Source organism: Crocodylus siamensis, chromosome 1 (genome assembly GCF_052110815.1).
Source record: "Crocodylus siamensis isolate JL-2025a chromosome 1, ASM5211081v1, whole genome shotgun sequence".
Taxonomy (NCBI): Eukaryota; Metazoa; Chordata; order Crocodylia; family Crocodylidae; genus Crocodylus; species Crocodylus siamensis.
Window position 1 is genome coordinate 157,083,376 of NC_143395.1, and position 24,533 is coordinate 157,107,908.

At 43.7% G+C, this 24,533-nt stretch overlaps 1 protein-coding gene across 5 annotated transcripts in view; it reads right to left on the reverse strand.

Moving 5' to 3' along the window:
- The window catches only part of KIF6 (kinesin family member 6), a 421,087-nt gene that overhangs the window by 228,592 nt on the left and 167,962 nt on the right, over positions 1–24,533 (reverse strand). For all 5 annotated transcript variants that reach the window (XR_016442273.1, XM_090046733.1, XM_090046752.1 and 2 more), the window contains one exon: positions 19,224–19,327. Coding sequence is in view for 4 of the 5 variants with exons in the window: in XM_090046733.1 (XP_089902859.1) it covers positions 19,224–19,327 (104 nt within the window). In the remaining variant the exon portion in view is untranslated. The remainder of the gene's footprint in view (positions 1–19,223; positions 19,328–24,533) is intronic.

The following is a 24,533-nucleotide window of genomic DNA, read 5'->3' on the forward strand; positions in this document are numbered from 1 at the left end:
TTATTGCAAGCCTTACTTATACTGTAGGAAGTTAGGAAGCACTGAAGTCAGTTGCCAGAACCCTGCTGCAAGAAGAATAGCTTCCCAAACAGAAATTCCCTGAAGGAGGAAGAAAATAAAAGTAGCACACAAAGGCCCATTCTTGGTTAAGACCGGCAATAAACAACAAAGTGTTTTTCCAAACAGTTGCATCAGAAAACTAAATGGAAAAGTAAAAGACTGAAGACAACAAAGTGTTTTTCTTAACAGTCACATCAGAAAACTAAATGGAGAAGTAAAAGAGTAAAGATTTCCACTGGAAAATCATCACTTTCTAAAGAAGCATGATGGGTAGAGGTAATTGATGAAATGTATGTAAAGTTGGTTCAGTTAGTAGGACTACCTGTGTGGAATAAAGCATAGGAATCTGAAATTAAAGATTTAAGATAGCAAATGCACAGCAACAGCAAAAACACCATCTACATTTTGTTGAGGAAGCACCTTAATATTAAGGTGAACTGTGACAAAACAAAATATTTTAAGCTTTCTATTGCTCCTGTATGAAATATAAGGGCCTTAGGATTTTGGCCTCTGACAGACATGAAAAAAATGCAAAACATGCTTTACTGGAAGAAGCAGCATGTTACTTTGACCTGACTCTGCAGCATCTGTATAGATCAGGAACTTCAGTGGGGTTTTTTTATTCAAACAGCTATTAGATAAAAGCACCTAAAAAGACCCAGTAAAGAGCCCAATCTATACAAATGTTGGGCAAGCCCAGCTAATTAGTCAACTCTGCAGTAAAGTGCACATGTAGATGCACCCTGTGTGTGGCACATGGCACACTGGGGAGTGGACAGGCAGCACAGTGATAGGTAGGGCAGAGAGCAGAAAGCAGAGCAACAGATCAGGCAGAGAGAGAGGATTAGAGTGCCACTTGAGGAGGGTGCGGGGTTAATTCGTGGCACACCTGCCAGTGGTGTAGATAGTTGACTTAAGCAGTGTGTCGAGTACTGAGTAGCATTCATTGTTACAAAAGATATTTAAAAACAAATCTGTAGGCACACTAGGCCTCTAAGGCCCTCCCATGTTGTTAACAACCTCAGAGCTGAAATGATGGGAAAATGGTGAAAAATTACTTCAGTGTAGACAGGATGTTTTTGCTCATAAGATTTGGCTACAGAGTACTGAGGATGCTACACAAAGCCAAAACCTTAATTAATGCACTCTCTGTTCCTCACTGAGTTTTGTTTTCACTGAGAAAGTGAAGTTTAATGGACCAGGTGAACCCTAGGCTTGCCTTTCTGATGGATGCCTAACAAATGTTGACATACAAATCGCCCTGTTTACATTAGGGTTTTAGTATATGTTGCTAACCCATGTTAAAATGTTTCCTATTTTAAACATACACAGATATTGGAGTACAAGTAGAATCTAATTCTAGATCTACATAGCGCATTTAAGACAACTGGACAGATCAGGAATGTAAGGAGATGCAATTTCTGACTGAAGCAGCTATGTACACATAGCTTGTTGGCTCATGAAAAAATGGTTTTACTAATTTGGCATACAACTTATAGACCAAATCCAAATGTACCTTAAGATGGTGAGAAGCATTTTGGGCTACTTATGCAAATTTGAGGTCCTACTCCCTGCCAAGAAGATGTACAACTCCATGTAAGCCACACAAAAAAATAGGGGGAGAATGAGCCTCCCTCTTCTTACCCCAAGAACCTAATAGTTTGGGCACTTACTCAGGAAATGAAACTAAGGTTCTATGCTTCTCTTAAACCCAAAGAGGGTTTAAAGCTGCATCTCTTACTTTCCAGCCAAGTGTCCTTGTCCACCAGGCTATAGGCTAGGCCAGTGTGATGCTGATATGTAGTCACACCAAGCAGAAGCCATGTGCTGTGGGAGTGGGCCCCCACGAGCCATTGCCCCTCCATGAAGGCATCACTGATGGTGTGCACCCCTCCTCCGAGTCCCTACCATGTAGGCTCCATGAGTGGCACACAGCACCCCCATCCTACACCATGAGAGCTGCACAGGTGCTGTACAGCCCAGCACCACACAGGCAGCATGCAGCCCCCCAACCCCTGCCACAAAGGCTGCATGACCAAGGCTGGTGGCATGCAGGTCCATCCTGAGCCCTCGCCTACTTCCTGGTTGTTGGGGAAACAGTTGCAAGGGCTAACAGGCCACAAGCTAGCCACTTGCAGGCTGTGGGTCACCAAGTGGACAGTACTGGGCCAGGCAATGCCAAACATATCTTTTAACATTTCTATTAAAGCTAGCCCACTGGGCAGCTGAGACAGGAAGGATCTTGAAGGAGAAGTAGCTCAGTACTAGGCATGGAGCAACCCTTTTGCTATCTTTGGCTAGTTGCCTTATGGGTCAAATGGGCAAATAAATGTTCAATCCATTTTGAAGACCTTTGGACAGAACATACTAGCCCAAATCCTGCTCCCCACTACGTGGATAAATACTAGGGCTGTGAGAAATTTCACTGGCCATTTCGTTCCGACACTTTTGACCAATTTTGAGGTCGAAACAGCAAAATTGGAAGAAAACAAAGGTTGTTGAAATAGCCTTGAAACAAAACAAGGCTGGCTGAAACATTTCGAAAGTCGAAACATTTTGACCATAGGCTGTGGATGGAAAGTGAGCCCAGCTGGGCTGCTTCCCGGGCCCCATGCTAGATCTAGCCTCCCGCCCTGGCACGATCTAACATGGGGCCCCGAGAAGCATCACAGCTATTACACTGTTCACTGGCTGCAGTGTCATCTATCTATGTTATTCAATAACTGGATACAAATGCAGAAACACAAAGTGGGAGCAAGAGCTGGGAATACAACCCCGTCTTCTGAAGAGCAGTGCCCATCTCACTGAACTACATTTCCTTTGCCTTGCTTCACTTACAGTCCAATACACCTTCCCCTTTTGGCTGCTTGCAGTCCAGCTACAACAGGAACTTATGCTTGAAAATGCCTCATGGCCTTGTAATTAGAGCTAGTGCCCCTCCTCCTTTGGCTGAAGGGAGAGGGGCACTAGAACCTGGTTCTCTCACTCTCTGGCAAGTGCTTTCAGCCTAAAAGGTAGGAAGCTCTCACTCTTCCAGTCACTAATCATGGTTATTCTGAAACCAACATGGTCAGAGGCTTACAAAGAGCTTATGCCTACTTAGATGGAATAGGATTCTTATAAAGCATTTGTCCAGAACTATCCTTCAGAGCATGCTCCGAAGGGCAAAGTGAGCTGCACAAGGAGAAACAGTATCTAAAATATGTGTAAGTGGCCCCAAATATCCTTTACATGGTTAGAATTAGTCATGTAAGGGGTAATTACCTGCTTAAAGGAGCACTGGATTCAGACCTAAGTCTTTAATTACTCTCTTAATAATAGTTTTGCTATTATTACAAATGCAAATATTTATGACTATCCCGCAGCTCATGGACTGCTTTGATCCACTTTACCACTCTTCTGCTACTTTCCATTTCTCATGAACTCGTTTTTAATTACCCCAGCCTGCCAACAACTTAGACCACACACAAAACCACAAAAGCTGCTTGGCCATGTTATCTCATACTGAAGGCAGTTTCTCCCATAGTCTAAGTTTCAGATGATCAGATGTCTGCTGTATTCCAGTTTTATCCTCTCATCAAACAACTGACCTTTAGTTCTTTAAACAACATTCAACACACATTTCCACTTCTGAACCAGTCAGTTGCATGTTTTTATGAGCCAGGATGCAAATGACACAGCTGAAAAGCTTCAGAGAGGCACCATTAGGCAGTTTTTTTACACTGTGGTTTTAGGGTCTAATAACATGTGAGATTCTGGGTCTCAAACACAGAAGCACAACATTCAAATCTCTTAGGGACTTAGGAAGCACACATTTTAACCTTGCCTTGTGTATTATGATTCATTTACAGGAGCTCTTGCCTTTAAACAGAGACTACTCATGCTGTGTATCATGTACTAAACTGAAGTTCATTTAAAGAACAACGAATTCACAATTTAGTGTCAACTATAGACTCCATGGCATAAAAAGCTGAAATCCAAGATGGTAAAAAAAATGGACTGCAAACAAAAGAAACTACTGAAACATTTGAGATCATCATCACATATTTTGCTTTAAGAAAATCTGCTGAAAAGAGAAGAGAGAAATACAATTCGCTTACTACATCATTTGCAATAGGTTTTAGACCCTGCTAACAATACTGTTTATGCATTTTCATAGATTCATAGATGTAGGGTCGGAAGGGACCTAAGTAGATCATCAAGTCTGACCCCCTGCCCTGGGCAGGAGAGAATACTAGGCTCATATGACTCCAGCTAGGTAATTATCAAGCCTCTTCTTAAAGACTCCCAAAGTAGGAGCCAGCACCACTTCCCTTGGAAGGTGGTTCCAGATCCTAGCTGCCTTGACTGTGAAGTAGTGCTTTCTAATGTCCAGCCTGAACCTAATCTCAAACAACTTATGGCCATTATTCCTTGTTACTCCAGCAGGTGCTCAGGGCAACAGGGTCTTTCCCATTCCTTGCTGGTCCTCCCTGTTAAGTTTATAGATAGCCATCAGATCCCTTCTCAGCTTTCTCTTGTGAAAGCTGAACAGGTTCAGGTCCTGTAGCCTGTCCTTGTAGGGCCTGCCCTGCTGTCCCCGGATCATGTGCATGGCCTTCCTCTGGGCCCTCTCGATGCTAGCCACATCTCTCCTAAAGTGCGGCACCCAGAACTGGACACAGTACTCCAACTGTGGCCTGACCAGCGTTGCATAAAGGGGGATGATCATCTCCTTGGCCCTGCTTGTGATGTATCTATGGATGCACGACAAGGTGCAGTTAGCCTTACTGACCATGTCCTTACATTGGCGGCCCATATTCATTTTGGAATCGATAATGACTCCAAGATCCCTGGAGTCAAACATTTTGTTTTCAATAGTCGTGGCATAAACTTCAGGAGTCTCCTGAGATAAGATTTTTTTAATATATGCTTTTTACAACAGATATTTTTTATCTTATAGTCTAAAGGCAATTGCCTTTTTCTGCACTATAGTTTGTTGGGGGAGAACTCTTCCAACTTTGTTCTAGCACCAGTGCAACTCCATCAGCCCTAGCAACACAAAAAAGCTCTAATGCAAATGGCAACAGTTCTATCCCCATGTTGTCTATACATGCTTTAAGCAAGGTTAGAGACAACTTGGCTGTAAAATACCAATTGTTACTGATATTTACCAGTATCTTTATTACCAACAGTGAAAGTGCAAGAATGGTAGATTTTCTAAAAACAAGCTAATCTAAGGATAAGCAGGACAGCTACCAGCAAGCCTCCAGCTGAGTAGGGAAGCAGACAGCAACCCCATCCCAGGACTGATTGGCTCCTAGGAAGAGCCAGGAGCAGAGCAGTGCCAGAACCAAGCCCCATGCTGGTGTGGCTGACTGGGAGCAAATTTATTTCCAGTCAGCAGCTACACGAGCACTACTGAGCAGTAACTACTATGTAGTTAATCTAGTACCTGTATTTACAGGTACTAGCTTACTGCACAGTAGACTAATTTACTACGTAGTAGCTGCTGTGTACGGTTACATGGTGATGCTTTACTGCGCAGTTGACTAGTCTACTGTGCAGTAAAATGTCTTGTGTAGACATGCCCACATGGGACTACATTTTGGTATCAGTAAGTAAGTGGGAGAATTGCCCCTTATTATAACAAAAGCAGGACTTACTTCAGGTATACGAAAGTACCTAGGCCATACTGCATTACTGATTTTACTGTTGAAGGAAACAAATCAAGTAGTTTGGTTATGGTCAGGGTACATGATCTCTTCCTTGCACAACACATTTCTGTAATGAAATTAAAGCACATGGGTACAGGGCACCATTCAGTCTTTTAGGAATATTTACAAGTAATAATATTTACAAGTAATAATGGCCAAAGTCTAATCAGCACAGTAGACCCAAAAATGCAAAGACCAAACCAAATTTCAGTGCATCAAGATGCAAAAAAAAAGTGCTTATCTGAGCAGAATGCAGCAAGACTGAGATGAGAGAGAAATAAAGTAAGCAAGCTGTCACAGGGTGGGGCGCAGGAGCAGCCATGATCTCCCCTGGCGCCCCTACCATGCCAAGTTGGGTCTCAAACGCACCCTCTTTCTCACCCGCCACGTCTTGGTTTTATATACAGTTTTATATGGGAGGCTGCCTTCTGTCCTCTTGGACACGGTGCTCTCGTACTGGCCCTACTCTATGCAGTGATCTGGTGCACCCCAGCCTTATGAGCTACGCATGCCTCCGGCCTCCCTTTTAGCACGCCCCAAGCCTCACAGGTGTACCGGACATTCTTATGTCTCTATGTGCATTCTATGTACGCACCCCTTCACAGGGACCTCTTTGATGAAGGCCCTCTCCAAGCTCCCCAATATGTATGCGCCCTCTCTGGGCTCTGTCCCACGCCCTGCCCTCTCCGGGCTCTGTTCCGCGCCCTGCCCTCTCCGGGCTCCTATTCATATGATCACCCTACTTCAGGCTTAGCTGCGCGCTCTGCCCTGCCTCGGGCCCCAACCGCGCGCTCTGCCCTACTTCAGGCTTCTACTCATCTAATCGCCCTTCTTCAGGCTTAATCACACGCTCGCCCTGCCTCGGGCCTCCAACCGCGCGTTCTGCCCTACTTCGGGCTTTTACACTGGCCCTCACCCCTCTCTGGGGCTTCCTAGTAGGCTTCCCCCCTCCTTTGGGGCTTATGCCTCCTGCTTCCCATGCTCGGGGCTCAGGTGGCATGTAGCCGTGCCTGGCCCCCTGACCCTCCTTCGGGGTCCTCGCCCTCTCTGGGCTAAATACCGCCCCACACGGGGCTGGGGTCACAGCACCCCAATTCACCCTCTCTGGGCTAAATACCACACCACACGGGGCTGGGGTCACAACACCCCAAATGCAGTGCCCCTGGCGCCAACTGCCGTGCCTTCACTCTGGTACCTGAATGCTGTGTCCGCTCCGGGCACCCAGGAAAACCCCATGCTATTGGGGATCTCCCCTGAGTCTGTCCCGATAATCGCCCCCCACTGGACTGGGGTGGGCCACCCCAAAACGCAGCGCTCTATACCGCGCTGGGAGGACCCCACTGTACTGGGGAGCTCCTAATGAGGCCTCCCCCATCCCCTTATAGCCTCACCCGGTCCTCCAATTTAACAATACAAACTTAAACCATAAGCCAACCTGTTATAACACCAACACAACTCCTGGCTCTAACGCAACTTTAAACCAACCTGGCTGTAACCCCAGAATGAGCCTTGTGGCTACAACATAAATCCAACGCCACCCTGGCCCTCTTGCAATACCTCCTTGCCAGGGGTTCTCTCTACTCGCATCATCAGGCAGATGGTCTGGCTGTTCTACTTGGCTCGGCTCGGCAGCAAAGCTCTTGCTCCTCAGGCTGCTAGATGGTAACTGCTCTGCTCTGCTCTGCTCTGCTCTGCCCTGCAGCAGAGCTGCTGCTTCTTAGGCTGCCAGAAGAGAACTGGCTCTGGCCTCAGCCTCTTCTGTTCATATGGGCCAGGCCCAGCCTCCTGGCGGTCAGTTGACCCAATCTGTTGCCTCGGCAACTGCCGGCTGTGCTGCCCTGACGACTGACAGCTAAGCCCTATTATCAACGCCAGTAGCAGGCACCCCAGTGCCCTGCTACACAAGCATTTAAAAAGACATCACAACACAGACATCACTGTGATGTGCATATGATATATTATATTTGAAGAAATTTTTCAGATATGCTTCTAAAAACTTTTGGTGAGACTAAGGTTCATAAGCACCTATGGACCAGATCTTCAAAGATGCCTAAAGATGTACATAAGCAGCTAGTGTGATTTTCAAGGCAGTTAAGTAGGTAAGGTGTCCACCTGATTTTTGTGGATGTTGGAGACGTATCGTGCTTATGCACTTCAGATTTTTTGATAAATGATCTCGTCTCTTTAGAAAATGGGACTGAGGCAAGCAGACTACATTTGACATTTTTCTCCATGGAAATAAACTGAAATAACTGAGGAAATAAAAAATAATAATAAAAGAAAAAAATATGAGATTTTTAAACTATGAGGAGCAATGCTTCAAGAGGAAATATGGTTGCAAAAAAGTATAAACATGTGGTCAAGAAAGTAAATATGGATTTGAATGTGAAATAGGTTTAAATGAGATGTGAAAACAAATATTTGACAAATACCATATTCAAACCTTGAGTTGAGAGGTTTTAGAACACTTAATAGACATAAAAAGAGGACATGAGAAAGAATGAGACGATATTTCTGGAAACTGAACTTATTTTTGGCAATCAGAAGAACAGTGGAGATAGGAATGCAGTATGATATTTAATGGTATGATGAAATGGCTAGTGTATGCGCACCACTTTTTTCCAACTGAGTGGAACCAGAATTGCCCCAACTTTATGCTACAGGCCCTGCAGTACTAACAACTAATGGAGATAACCTTTTTGCTTGTGTTACAGAAGCTGGTGTTTTAGTAGAGAGGGTTCAAAGTACTGCCACTGACATAGACATGAATTCTAGGCTTATGATACTGAATTTCCAAATTACTAGGATATATAACTTAATGACCATAGTGAAGCTGTAAATGTGGTAAATTTAGTATGATGTATTTTCATAAAATCTTCCCTAAATTTTAAATATCATTAATTTAAATTGTGTGTGTTGTTATACATTGTTACCCATACCTCTAAAGCAGTGATTCTCAACCAGGTTACCATGGCATCCTGGGGTGCTTTAAGATCCTTCCAAGGGTACCATGGGATTCCAAACATTTTTAGTACTTTTAAGCATACAGCCATGATTCCCAAGACAAAACCAGAAATTTCAAATAGGAATCTGTTGTGTTAAAAATAGTCTCATCTTTGTGGTCTTTCTTAGTTCTTTGCAACAAAAGAATTGCTTTATTATTTCTCCATAGTAAAAAAAAAGAAGTGAAACCTATGAGCTGAAATTTTTTGAGGATGCCTTGAGTCTAAAACCACTGCTCTAAATGGTATTAGAATTAATATTACACAAGACAATTAGATCTAAACAGCCTTACAGAGTTGTGCTGGCATCTTTTCCCTACACAACTTACTAATGGAATCAATATATTACATTCCTCTGTAAACCTATTGATTCATGTACTGATAGGTTCCTAGCATATTCTGGGCATCTTAAATTTAAAAAAAATAATAATATGCTTTCTCCTTTTCCAGTTAAGATATATGTAGAAAAATTCTTTCCTAAAAAAGGTGACTCTGAAATGGCATTGCCTTTCAGTGGTTTCAATGTAAAACTTGCTCAGTTTACAAGTAATAAGATTTTTTTTCCTAAGGAACTTGATTCCTAAATATTAGCTAGATTCTTTCCTGCTTGACTTTCAAGAACAAAAAAGCAGTAAAAATCTTAGCCTCAGAAGCAGTGTATTGATTTGAGCAATACATGCAGGAATTGTTCCCGATGAGAAGATGCTGTTTTTAAAACAATCACTGTTCATAAAAGAATCATAATTTAAAAGAAATATGTGATGCTTGAATCCCATGCTGGGCATTCAAATAGTCACTTTGCTGTGTAAATGCTAATTCAAGCATCTGAATTGCTGAATCCTACAATAAGGAGCTCATCTTATCGAGGGGTCCATGGAATGGCTTTACGAGCACTTATGGTGCCCTGGCCAGGTGCCAAATGACTGGAAGGCCAATGTGGTCCCTATTTTCAAAAAAGGGAGGAGGGAGGGCTCAGGCAACTATAGGCCTGATAGTCTTACTTTGATCCTGGGGAAGCACTTTGAGAAGATTATCAAGGAGTACATCTGGGAAGGACCAGCAGGGGGGACAATGCTCAGGGGCAACCAGCATGAGTTCATTATGGGCAGATCCTGTCAGACCAATCAGATTGCCTTCTATGATGAGGTCACAAAATCATTGGATGCAGGTATCGTGGTGGATGTAGTCTTTCTGGACTTCAGGAAGGCCTTTGACACTGTCTCCCACCCCATTCTTATTAAAAAGCTAGGCGACTGTGGTATTGATGCCTACACAGTCAGATGGGTGGCAAATTGGATGAGGGGCTGCACCCACAGAGTGGTGGTGGATGGGTCATAATCGACCTGGAAGGATGTGGGCAGTGGGGTCCTCCAGGGCTCGGTCCTCAGGCCTGCACTGTTCAATCTCTTTATTAGCAACTTGGACAAGGGGAGGTGAAAAGCACCTTGTTCAAATTTACTGATGACACCAAGATCTGGGACGAGGTGGGCATGCTAGAAGCGAGGGACAGGATACAGCTGGACCTGGGCAGGTTACAGGGGTGGGCAAATGAGAACAGGATTGGATTCAATACTGACAAGTGCAGGACACTGCACTTGGGCAGTAGAGAATCAGCAGCATACCTATAGGCCGGGGAACTCTCTTTTCGAAAGCAAAGTGGCAGAAAGAGATCTTGGAGTCATTATCGATTCCAAAATGAACACAAGCTGCCAACGTGAGGACATGGTCAGTAAGGCCAACCACACCTTGTCATGCATCTACAGATGCATCACAAGCAGGGCCAAGCAGATGATCCTTCCCCTCTATGCGTCACTGGTCACGCCACAGTTGGAGTAGTGCATCCAGTTCTAGGCACACATGTCCTTAGACCAACACATCTAGAACCTACACCCCAGTTCTGGGTGCCGCACTTTAGGAGAGATGTGGCCAGCATTGAGAGGGTCCAAAGGAGGGCCACTCCCATGATCCGGGGACAGTAGGGCAGACCCTATGAAGAGAGGTTACGGGACCTGAACCTGTTCAGCCTTCACAAAAGAAGGCTGAGAGGGGACCTGGTGGCCATCTATAAACTTACCAGCGGGGGACCAGCGGGGAATGGGAGAGACCCTGTTCCCCTGAGCACCTCCCAGAGTAACAAGGAATAATGACCATAAGTTGTTTGAGAGTACGTTCAGGCTGGACATTAGAAGGCACTATTTCACAGTTAGGGCGGCTAGGATCTGGAACCAACTTCCAAGGGAAGTGGTGCTGGCTCCTACCTTGGAGATCTTTAAGAGGAGGCTTGACAGTTACCTACCTGGAGTCATATGAGCCCAGTATTCTCTCCTGCCAAGGGCAGGGAGTCAGACTTGAAGATCTACTTAGGTCCTTTCCGACCCTACCTCTATGAATCTTTTGAAAACTAAGCTACTCTTTTATCTATTACAATGTTAAAATGCAAAAGCCCATATTAATCTGCAGAAATTAAGCAGAATTTCCTATTTTATTCACTTGGTCACAAAAGAAATCATGAGCCTCACTGATTATTCGAAGATTTAAAGATAACTCTTCAGAAATGTCAGCATTTCTGTGAAAACACTACGTTGGCAAGTTCTTCATTGACATAAGCTCTATCAGACTTAGAAAGCCAGGTCAGCATAAACTTTGCTTTTCTAAAGTGTTCTTAACTCTGAAAAGACCCAGATCTAAGTGAATGTCTATTTTAAATGGGTGTGACTCAGGCTACTAAGTACAATTTTGTGAAAGCACCTAACTTTCGAACAGCTTAAAACCCAGGTAGCCAAACTGCACCATATGTACCACAAGTTGCTCTTGCAGCTTTTTGTGTAGCATACAGCAGATTCAGGAGAGCAGGGGGCAGAAAGCAGAGTGGTACATTGGCCAGTGAGCACAGGGCATAAAGAAGACAGCAGAGCAGCAGACTGGAGAGGCACTGAGGGAGGGCTTGGGGCTTAACTTATGACATGCTTGAAAACCCCCCACAGGCTTAAAAAATAGGTCATCTATCTTTGTAAAGATTTTTTGGGCCATTGTTTTTATTTTTTTATATTTATGTTGACCTGAGACAAGGTTATATACTTATTCACCATCCACCTTGCAGCTGAAATAAACTTTTAACAACAGCCAAAGGGATGCTTCATTTACTGTGCCCACTCTGTAAATGAAATTTTTTGGTAGTGGGTGTATCTACATGTTCATTAAGGCTCCATAGTTACTGTGCATTAAGTTTAGTACTTGGATAACAAAATACTAAAACAGTGCACAATAACTTGCACTACCACACAAAAAGCACCGGTGTACAGGCTTTTAGTGATGCTTACTGCACAGTAGCCTAATACTACTGTGCAGCAGTGTATTAGCATGATTTTTGCCTGGCACACTACTGTAAAGTGTTATTAGACTACTCTGTAGTTAATATCTTGTGTAGATTCACCCACAGAAGCTTAAATACTGGGTAGCTATTACTGCTCCATACCATACTGTATAATAGTGAGATATTATTAGTACTGTGCTAGCATACAGATGTCAAAAAACTGAATTAGGAAAATGAAATCCAGAAGGGGATTGATGACTAGGCCAGCACTTGAAAATGATGAACAATAATGGACTGATTAAGTTAAAAATAAAAAAAGTTCTGCAATAATGCATGTACCTGAAAGAAATAAGGTAAAGTTATTAATAAATTAATGTGCAAAGCCAGCACTTCCGATCTTGGGTTTATAGAATTCCAACTGGCGTGGATTCTGGAAGCGTGGGTGCTATGGAACACAAGAATTTGATTTGAAATCCTGACTCTAGGCACAAAATGTAAGTTTCTAGTGAACTCACTTGGAGGAAAAAATATACTAACATCATTCAGACAAAAAGTCCTTTCCATCTTATTTCTGGCATACTGCTCAGAAAGCAAAAAAAAAAAAAAAAGGAGAAACATTCCATTTAAATGAAACTTTTTACATTTCAAATTGTTATACAGAAGCCTGTGAGTATACACTTTCCTTATGGTGGGGAGGCATGCTGCTATTTTCTATGTTTTTTCAAGAGTACGAAAGGGTCCAACATTTCTTTTTTTCTAAACAAGGAAATAATTCTCTAGCTCAAAAGGAACATTTAGAGATCAGCTCACTGTAGTTAAGGAAGCAGAGTGAGATCCAAAGCAAGCAACTCAAATTTTGAAAGCATTTTATGAACTCAATTTTGAACCATTTATGCAGTCTAGCTGGATTTTTTATGCTAAGCTTTTTAAATAAATGAAATGAGAGCAAAAGAACTCTGAAATGTTTAAAAGTATAAAAATAATACAACTCAAAATATAAAGAGGTAAGGTATATGCCAACTATATAAAACAGAATTTAAAGTTAAAATTCCAAAGAACATTGTAGTTTTCTTTTCAGGAAAGATTATTCATGTTGTGTAATAATTTAGCATACACATTAAAAGAGTCAAGAGCATTTGTTTTTCATTTTGTTGTATATTGAGTGAAAGGGAGAGTGTTACTGGGTATCAGTTATGTGGAAAATCTCTGGCAGGTACATTGCCTACCGCTATATAAAAAAAGCAACCAGAAAGAAAAATCTAAGTGGAAGAACCAGTAACAGATATGTATTTTCTACTAATATTTTATTCAAGTGAGCACTTCATTGACTTAATCTGGAACTACCTGCGAGGGAAAGAGAGAAGCAGGATGTACTCCATTATGCAAGATGCACTTGGTATAACATGCAGTAAATCTCAAGTAATTTGAAATTTAAACATTTCTATACCACTCTTGAACATTCATTAATCAATCCCTATGATGCTCCTAGGAGAAAAAAAAAGTAGTGTCATTATTAAAAAAAAAAAAATCACTAATTAAACTACATAAGTATGTTTAGCCTGAGGTTGTATTTATTGAAAATTACTATATATTTGTATCCTTTTCTGAAAAGAAAGTAACTGAAATAAAAAAAAATCAGATGGAGCTGGAAATAAAGTACTTGTTCAGTGCCTTATAGTTTTAACTTGGGTATTCCATACGTGAAAGAAATAAAAGATGAAGATATATATTTTCATTTACTGCCAAGCATATACTTAGTAACATTTCACTTTCATTGGTTAATTTTCTCTTCTGCCCATAAAAACCACTAAATATTTTTTTTTCTGAAAGAACACAGCAAGACATATATTAAGCGGGGGGGGGGGGGGGGGCTTGAAGATCTACAAGGTCCATTCCGACCCTACTTCTATTATTCTATGATTCAAGATTTAAGAGTTTTGAAAAGCACTATATTGTTTAGGTACAGGTCACATAAGGTCAGCAGATGTGTTAATAAAACAGAAGCCCTAGCAGCAGAGAGAGAGGAGCAGGTTCCATTGGTGCAGGAAGACAGGCCAGGCCTCACCAAGGTGGGAAAGATCGAGATGACAGCCACCAAGAAAAAGTGATAGGTGGGGTACAAATGGAGCCATCTGCAAACCTGACCTGTTTTCTTGGGAGGTCTGCTGCTTGCCTGGAGCCCAAATCCAAGATGTCACGGAGGGAATACCAACTCATCCAGCCCTCTGACTCCTCGTACTACTACTCCATGTTACTCATCCATGTGGGCACCAATGATATTGCCAGGGGAAACCCTGAGCATATCACAAGTGACTACAGAGCTCTGGGTCTGATGGTGAGGAGGTGTGGGGCTCAGGCTATGTTCTCGTCAATCCTCCCAGTCAAGGCAAAGGGACCAAGGAAGAGCAGGTGCATCCTGCAGATCAACACCTGGCTGCGCAGGTGCTGGTGATTCCTGCTGTGCCATCAGGAATTTGGCTTCTTTGACAGGGGGGTGTTCTTCCAAGAAGACAGACAGCTGGGAAGAGATGGGATCCACCTGATGAAGAGAGGGAAAAGGGTCTTCACAGAAAGGCTTGCTCACCCAGTGAGGAGGGCTTTAAACTAAGTTTGCCAGGTGATGGAAACCAAAGCCCTGAGGTGAGTGAGGAAGAATGACACCTGGGGGAAGAGCAAGCAGGAGGGAGGAACAGGGGAGGTGACATTGTATCTAGTTCCCCTGGTAGACAATCAACTAAAAGAAGCCTCTGAATCAATCTGGAGAGATTCAACAATTCGGACATAGATACAGCTTTATATGTTTTTTACATACCTCAAGGTACCAGGTGGCTCATGAACACTGAGATGGTGGGGCAGATGGAGCGTCCCATGGGAGCATGGGGGATCCCCAGCATGCTCAGTGGTGGACGCAGAAGTGGACTACACGTACATCTAGTCCACTTCCAGGTCTACTGCAGAGTACGTGAGTGACCCTGCAATCTCCCAGCTCGGCAACTGGTCCCTCCTGGGTGTGGCGGGGCACCCATGCCAATCACTGAGCCAGGAGGGGAGGGCCCCTGCATGTTCAGTGACGGACCTGGAAGAAGACTGGAAGTAGTTCCAGTCCACTTCTGGGTCCATGTCACAGGGGCACTGAGGTGGCCTGTGACTTAAAGGATAAGAGGAGAGTTGTCAATCAGCAGAGCAGTGCAGCTGCAGGTTGCTGTGAAAACCAGCCGGTCAGGTGACTGGAAGGGGGCAGGGCCGGGCCCTTTATAACAGCTCAGGCTGGAGCCCGTGGGCAGTTCCCCTCTGGCCACTGCACGAGCAGGAGCTCTGCGGCAGAGAGCTGAGCAGCAGAGCCTACGGTGGCAGTCTGACTGCTGCAATGATGCGAGGGGAGAGGGAGAGCCCTGAGAAAGGTATTGGTGAGAGCCAGCATTGCGTGTGGTTTGTGTTATAAGCCAGTGGGCTTTTTGCTTGTGTTGTAGCCGCGTGGCTCACAGCTTGTTATGGTTACACCGGAGGACCGGGTGAGGCTGCAGGGGTGTGAGGAGGCCTCACGGGGGCTCCCCAGCAGCTTGGGAGTTCCTGGCGCCCAGTGGGGCACAACGAGTGGTGCTCAGTGGGGCACAGCGGTTTGTGCAGGAGAGGCGCGGCAAAGGCCCCACAGGGGGGCAACGGGCGCGGGAGGCGCGGCAGACGCCCTAGGTGGGCCACGTACTAGATTAAGCCACCCCAAGGCGGTTTCATTGACAGGCACGCAAGACAGGTGCAGGCTAAAGAGTGGTCTGGAAGGTCCCCATACCAGCAGGGGAGCCCTAGGAACCAGAGGGGCCAGGTAAGGCTCCGGCCGCCTGAGCGTTACAGGACACACTTTATGTCAGGGTCATCATTGGCAGGACTTTGAAGGGGCCAGGTAGGGTTAATCCAGGTAAGGGGGCCCAGCCTGGGGGGGTGCGCCAGAGAAGGGGCGCGGATTGCGGGTTAGGCCCAGGAGCGCCAGAGAAGGGGCGCTGGTTACGGGTTAGGCCCAGGGGCGCCAGAGAAGGGGCGCTGGTTACGGGTTAGGCCCAGGGGCGCCAGAGAAGGGGCGCTGGTTGTAGGCCAGCCCAGGGGGCGCCAGTAGGGCGCAGGACCAGACAACGTCCAGGAAGAGCGGCGAGGCTTGGGACGTGCTATAAGGGGAGGTCGGAGGCACGCACTGCCCATAAGGCTGGGGTGAGAGCACCCCATTTTGGAACGGAGGTAATACCAGCGCGGTGTCATAGGTGCAAGTAGGCAGCCTCCCATACTGAACCTAAGATCAAAGACGTGGTGGGCGAGTTGAGAGTGCTGGATTGCCTAATTGGCACGGCAGGGGGGCGCTAGCGAGTACACGGCCGCTCGTAGGTTCCCACTCCATGACAGTCCGTCACTGAGCATGTGGGGTGGGAGAAGGGGAGGGGGCTTCTGTAGGACACTCTATCCTCCCCACCATCTTAGGATTCATGAGCCTGTGACTGGTACCTTGAGGTATGTAGAAAAAAAAATAAAGCTGTGTCTATGGCCGAATCGCTGATTCTCTGAATCAGAGTCAAATCTTCAGATTCAGATTCAGCTGAATCAAAATCGGGACAGTGATCCGAATCAGCAAATCGAATCACTGTCCCCCCGCATCAGGCCGAATCCAAATCAAATATGGCCGGCTTTGCACGCCTCTACTGGTTACATCTTAAGTGTAACATCTGCCAGAGGCCGAGTAGGCTACATTCTATTCGGTGTTTTCATTTGCATATTCATATTAAATAGCTTTATCTACTTCAAACCTATTTCCATACAGTAGACTGCCAGTTGTCTGGCAAAGAATAGCACAGGTAGGAAATCTTGGAAAGTAAGATTCATGACTGCAGTCTCAAAAGAAATGACACTCGAAAGAACCAGTACTAAAGAACACTATAAAACCCAATAATGAATAAGACCTGAGTGGAAAATTCAAGTGATAGATATAACATTCCACATGTCTATTTCTAAACATAATGTTGCTACACAAAAAAACTGTTGGTGTTACCACACACACATCTTATTCTATCATATGATAAAGACTATTAACTAACAGTAAGTTTAAAAACACACACAGAGATTTAAATTAGGAAACTAAAAATTTTAAATTCATTATAGATTATTTAAGTATGCACTAACAGAGGGAGTGACTGAAATAAATTCTTTATTCAAATGTTCACTAACAGCATTTTTATGAAACCACAAATTCACCAGTAAGAAAATTCAATATTTTCTATTAACAAAAATTCTTTACTCTTCTATACTGGTAGCTAGGGGTGTGCAAAGTGGCTGTATTATATTCAGATTTGGATTCAGCCCAATTCGGGTGACAGTGATTCAGTTAGTTGATTCACATCACTGTTCTGATTCGATTCATCGAAATCTGAAGATTTGATGATGATTCAGAGAATCAGCAATTCAGCCACAGACACAGCTTTAAATGTTTTTTCTACATATCTTGAGGTACCAGGAACGGCTCATGAATGCTGAGATGGTGAGGTGAACAGAGCACCCCACAGGAGCGCGGGGGGGGGCGGGACCTGTATGCTCAGCAGTGGACCCCCCCACTGCACCCTCCCAGCTCAGCGATTGGCCATGGAGGGACCCTGGGTGCCCACCCAGACTGAGGAGGCACCAGTTGCCGAGCCAAGGGAGCGGGGCAGAGATCCCCCTCCTGCTTTGTGGCGGACCTGGAAATGGACCAGAAGTGCTTCTGGTCCATTTCCAGGTCCACTGCTGAGCACGCTGGAGACCCCTCTGCGCTCCCATGGGACACTCCATCTGCCTCACCATCTCAGTGTTCATGAGCCACCTGGTACCTTGAGGTATGTAGAAAAAACATTTAAAGCTGTGTCTATGTCCAAACCACTGAGTCTCTCCGAATTGATTTGGAGGGCTCTGATTTGATTCAGACAGATTAGAGGGTCTCCTGATTCGATCTGGATTTGGAGATTCAGCAGCTGAATCTGGCTGAATCTCTACCGAATCAAATCAGCAACTGAAGCTATGCGCAGCCGTACTTGTAGCCCTCTTCTGGACCACTTCAATAATAAATAAATGGTGATGCAGCAGCACCTGTATTATGTTTATCTGAGTGGTTCAAAACCTGCTTACCTTGCAGTGGGTTGCTGAATTAACGACAAGCTGCTTATCTGTTTGCTGTGGCTTTTATTTCAAAGGCACTACTTCTCCACTCAGCTGGATCTCTTTAGTGATCCCATGCAGCCAATCAAAGAAGTGATGCCCTTTGAAATTCAAGATGCGGCAAGCAACTGGAGCACCTCAGCAGTCCTTGGTAGCTGTTTGCTGTGACTCCAAAAACCCCTGGTTCTTTAATAAACACTTATTTACACAAGAAGACAAGGACCCTAAAGCTGCAAAATATCTGAATACTACTGCACTAATAAATAATCAGGATTTAACTACCAACATTTAGCTGTCAACTAATTAATTATTCAGCATCTTATAAGATAGATATTATTTTACTTTTACAAGAGAGGCATTGGAAAATAAAGTGAGATGACCAAAACCACAAAGACACAGCATCAGAGAAAGAAATAGTGTTTAACTGTTCCAGACCTATAAGCCTATCTCAAAACCATGTTGTACAGTTTTATAACTGTAAAGCCATAGGAGCCATCAAAACTGGTATGTATTAAGCAACCCAGGATCAATTAAGATTTTAAATATTTCACTTTTAAGACATGAATGTACCATGCATTAGCAGTGCAAACTTTCTTTGGCATATAACAAACTAGCACTGCTGTAGGACACTTAACACAAAAGACTGTTCTTAAATTCTTTTCAGATCTTATTTCCAATACTGAGTTTTTGTTTTTTTACTTTGCATTATTATACAACACTACTCTTCAGCTGGCATCTGAGAGACATTCCCATCCTTCATATTCTCTTTTCTTTACTTCCTCAAAGCTGAGACTGCGAAAACATTGCCAGCAGCCTAATACAGCTTTTCATGGAAAGCTGCCACTCTAACCTGGCGCCTAACTACACTTTATTATCATCTCAGGGGAGTTTAGTGCTTTGAGGTGAATTTTATATCATTATGCCAACAAAGAAGCGGATAAAACTTTTCCTGTGAAAGTGGAATAAAGAAAACAATACTAAGCATACTGAAGAAGCTCTTCTTGGGTGAGTTCTTCTGTTCTTTGCTCCCCAGTCACCATGGCCAGCTCATCCTTCAACTCCTGGATTTCTTTCTTTAGTTGGACAATCATCTACAAATGGCAAGGCAATAAAATAAGCATCACCTACTGTTTAATAGCTAGGCCAGAAGCTTCGCATTAGATAGCTGAGATCAACAGAACATTACACTATATGTGTTTCCTTCCTTCTTATTTTACAATAACACATTTTTAAGAAAGGCCAAATATCTTTAAAAATACTCTACACTTATTTGTCTTTTCCATTTATAAAAAGCAAGAAAAGCTTTCCAAACTCAGTAAACCATCTGTGTTAGAAGAATGTCATAAAACACATATTTAAAAAGAAGAAAAATAATTTTTCATGGGAGTAGAAGAGAGCTTTCTGACTCATTAGTTTTTTGCCTGTTACTGAAGAGAACACATTTAAAACAGAACTGACACCTTTGCCAAAAAGAGTAAAAGAATGGACAACCACACCCCAAAAGCTGGACTACTTTCCCTAGCTTTGGAAAAATAAGTTTCAGAGTAATATAAATTAACACTTTCAATTTTTTTAATGTATAAATCAACTCTCACAAAATTTTACTATTCCTCAGTCACATGCATAGAGCCAACAGCCAACTTTTATGAATCAACATTATAAGAAGTAATTACCATATTTACTTGACTCTAAGATGAGGTTTCTGCCCCATTTGGGATTCAAGAATGGCCCCGAGCAGGCTGTGGCTTAGCTCCACCTTTGGTCCCAGACCTGAAGTTGGAGCTAATCCACTGCCTGAGCTGAGCTGGAATGGCTCATTCAGTGGGGGATGGTAAACACAACAGCAAGAAGCATAGGAATGAGTGCAGTGGAAGGGTGAAGAGGTAACTCTTGCCCCCTGTGTCTGTACCTGCCCCGCACCCTGCCTATCCTACCACTTGCTCCTCCCTGCAGCCTGCCCCTCTGGACACCCAGCTGCCCCCTTCCCCTTTACCTTCTGCTCCAGCTCCTGACCCAGCCCAGCCAGGAGCTGCTGCTGCTTCTCCAGGGCAGGGCTGGGCTGGGGCTGCTGCTGGTGCTAAGTGCCCTGGAAGAGCAGAGCTGCAGCAGAAGGTAAGTGGGGAGAAGGCAGGGAGAGGAGCAGGACATGTGGGGACGGGCTGCAGAGGGAGCAGGGTGTGTGTGGGGGGGCATGGAGCAAGGGTGTGGATGAGACAGGAACAGGGGCAAGGGGCAGGAGGGTGTGGAGAAGGAACACTCACAGAGGTATAGGCACTAGGAGGGAAGATGCACAGGGGAGCCAGTCACAGGCAAGCCAAGACTTGCACTGCTCTCAGAAAGAACATCTGCATTAAAAAATATCCACTGGTACACAGAAACATTCAGACTATAATGTTCTCTAACATCCTCTGAGGTACTGGTAAACTGAAATTCCTTTTGCCTGAAACATGAACAAGAGATGGTTTTTGACAACTCCTAGCATTGGTCCTTTTCCTGATTTAACATCTTTCGATGCAGCCTCAGTGTAGAAAATACCCTAAATACCCCAATTTTCAAAACTAGTCAGCATCCAGCAGTTCTGAGTAATGTTCAGCAATGGTGGGATTATTTAACTGAGAAAGGAGCTGCTATAAAAGCCATCAGGTATCTGTTAGGAGCTCTGTATATTACTTACTGCAGTATCCGAGTTCATTTATTTTTTATTCAATTTACATGCTGCCCTTCCGAACAAAGGCTCGGGGCAGCTTAAAATAAGAAAACGGAATAATTTAATAACAGGACAGTAACAAGAATCAGGGTAAACCAGAGATCCCCTAAACAACAACTCATCCTAACTTTGGTAAATACTTGCCCGTATAGGTGTCTAGGCTTGGGCTCTGGCAGGCCTCAGGAAGGTGAGACTTCTAGAGCTGAGGTGCAACTTGCCAAGCAGACTTGGCATTCTGATGGTCCTGGCAGGAGCTTGCTCTCAGCTGACCTTAGGAATTGTGATGGGGCATAAGGGAAAAAGTATACTTATGGATCCAAGACCATTCAGGGCCTTATAGGCCAAAATCAGCACTTTGAATTGCGCCTGGAAAGCTATAGGGCACCACTACAGAAGTTGGAGCACTGCAGGTACGTGCTCCTGGAGACCCAACCCCCTCAGAAGTCTGACCACTTTCTCCTGCACCAGCTGCAGCTTCCAGACAGTTCTCAGGGACAGCCCTACACAGAATACATTGCAATAGGCTAGGCTTGAGGTTACAAAAGGCCTGGATGATCACGGTCAGGTCTGAATCTGAAAAATGGGTTGTAGCCCTATAACCAGAGAGTTGGTAAAAGGTGCTCTCAGCCATCACCACCATCTGAAAATCCAGGTCCACCCAGGGATCCATGAGTGCCACCCCAAAGCTGAGAACCTGTGTGACAAGAGAAGGCTGAACCCCATCAGTGACATATATCCCACCATCACCTCTGTCTTTTCTGGTTCCATTTCAATTAGTTCACCTGCATCCAGTCCCTAACTGCAGCCAGTCATTGGAAAAGGATTGAAATTGTGGAGCCAAGGTCAGAAAGGAAAGTTATAGAAATGAATAAACTGTATTCTAGTAGTATTTATTTTAGCAAGCTCTAAAAAGAAAAAATGGCTTGAACATTAATAGTCACCATTAATGGATACCATAAAGAAAGCCACTGTGTTTAAAAAATGAACCAAAATGATAAGATGTAATGTTAATTCTAAGGGAAATATGGCTGCATTGAGATGTTTTTCTCAGCTAAAATGTCAGGATGCTTGTGGTAACTAAAATGTGGTATACCATCTTCCTGGTAGTCTACACCATTACTAATCAAGGAGGACAGATGATGACATATTCATGGGGATTACATTTACAATTCTCTGATCTGAAGCCATCAATATGAAACAATACAGTATCCATTGCCATAAATACTAGCAATGATCCTAGGAGATCTATGTCTAGCAGATGGTAATTCTTTTCTCTTTTTTCCTTCTTCCTGACCATGTTTAATATGAAAATTATTACTTATGCATGAAGACAAAGTTTAAAGGAATACAAAGAAACAACATATAATAGAAAAACATTCACACACTGATTTTCTGACTAGTAAATAAACACCACCACATGGCAAGCACTATAGAGGCAACTTAAACATGCCTGAGAGAGGTAAGGGAGAGAAGAGAAGAGGGTTAGAAAGACCAATTAATTTAACTATCCAGGGAGTCCAACAATCATGCTGTGACAAACTCCCAAGAAGTACTCGTGGGAAGGAAATTAGACAATGAAATACATAAAATAAAGCAATCAGACTAGTGCATGTTTTGAACATGGTCATTATATAAATACCAGTGAACTTGAAAACTCTACTTCAGTGATTCTCAACTAGGGTGTTTTAGGGGTGCTGTGGGATATCGTGTAATATATTCACTGTTAGGTACGCAAATACTTACATATGATTCACAAGATAAACCTAGACATGGAAATAGGAATCCATACTGTCAAAATATTTTGATCTCTTGTGGTCTTTATGAATTCTTTGCAACAGAAGAATTATTCTATTATTTTTCTGCAGTCAAAAATAAGTGAAAGCAAAGAGTTGGCATTTTCTGAGGCATTTTCTTGCATCAGAAAAGATTGAGAACCACTGTTCTAGTTGAGACAAAAGCTCTAAAGTTATTTCATACTAATTCCAAATACCACTGGTCTGACAGCTGGCCATCCTCTGCAATCAATTTTTGCTTTGCTACTTGTTAATAAAATCACATGAAATTGCTATTGTATAAACTACATACAAAAACATGTAAAAGAACTTTCAGGTTAGGAGATCAGGCATTCAAAAGTTGGGAAATTGACCTGAAGGTTGCCTATACTACTTTCTGTAGACTTCAACTGCTAAGAACCATAGGTTCTCAGAACTTCTGCAAATCTGATCCCAAGATATCAAGCCAGGTACCTTGAAAATGAGAAACATACAATTGATAAATATGAAAAACTGATTTGCATCACACACAAATTCTCTGAGAGGCAGGGAGGGAATCCAGTTCTCCGGGCCTACTTAACCATGAAATCCTCTCTCTTCTTCCTCCACTCCCCTGCCTCATACACACTACATCCTCTACAACAGACTCCTACAAACTAGTCTCCTTCATTACACAACCCTGCGTACACTACACAACTCTTGCAGCTACCCTAATAAAGCGTCTCCCACCTCCCAGAGCATGTTTAAAAGTGCCCATTGGTTTCATGGACATTCACTGAAAGCAGAGAATGAGGAGACTCAGGGACTTTAGCTTCTATTCCTAACTCTACTGGACATGGATTCTGTTCTGTCATCATATTGTCCCTTCTTCACTCCTCATCTAGTCAGTCCAGGCCCTACGCCTGAGATGTCCCATCAGTCTCTACCCAATAAATCCTAATCTTATACCCCTGGACTTCCTGTTTCAATTCCAATACCTAATCCCTCACCTGGTATTTTTGTTCAATCATTCCCAATTCCCAACCCTTCCACCAAACATCTTATCTACAGACTTCTTCCTTAGGTCCTACCTATTTATTCATCTGAGTTCTCTCTCCCTTTTATCCTGGTCTGCAGTTGGTCACTCACATCTCTATTCACAATCCTCTTAGGTTCTGAGTCCCAATCTCCTTTTCTAGGCTTTTCATCAACTGTTAACATTTCCCATCCCAGTTTCTGTACTCCACTCCCTTTGCTCTGCTAGTCCCAGCTTTCCCCAATACCCAGCACTCCTTGTTAGAACTGTCTCCCCTCCCCCTTCACCTTTCTCCCAGCCTTCTGGTTCTCAGTCCCCCTTTTCTTACCCAACCCCATCCTAATATTCCAGCCCACCCAGCTCCTCAGCCAATCTCAGTTTCCCTCATCTCTACCATACCATTTCCCTCCTTTCATACTCACTGCATACCAATTAAACCACAACCCCCAAATTCAATCAATTTTCCTCTCTTCCCCTCCATGTTACAGCCTTACTTTCTACAGGTTCTCCTCCCAGTTCTCACTTTCCACTCTCTCACACTACACCCTGCAGATTTGGCTCTTGTCCTCTCATCAGGCACCTTTATCCTCCCCATAGAAAGAAAAGCTACCTGCTCTAATATTCCATAGAAACCCAGACATGTCACTTTTAGGTACAGTTCAGATCAGGGCTGAGCAGAAGAGCAGACAAAATAAAGTGTTAGACAACTGTCATAAAAGGTAATGTTATTAGCTCTACATAAATCAGTGAAAGCAAATGATCCTGGCTTCTCAACAAAAGATGAAAAATTACTAAATGAGAAT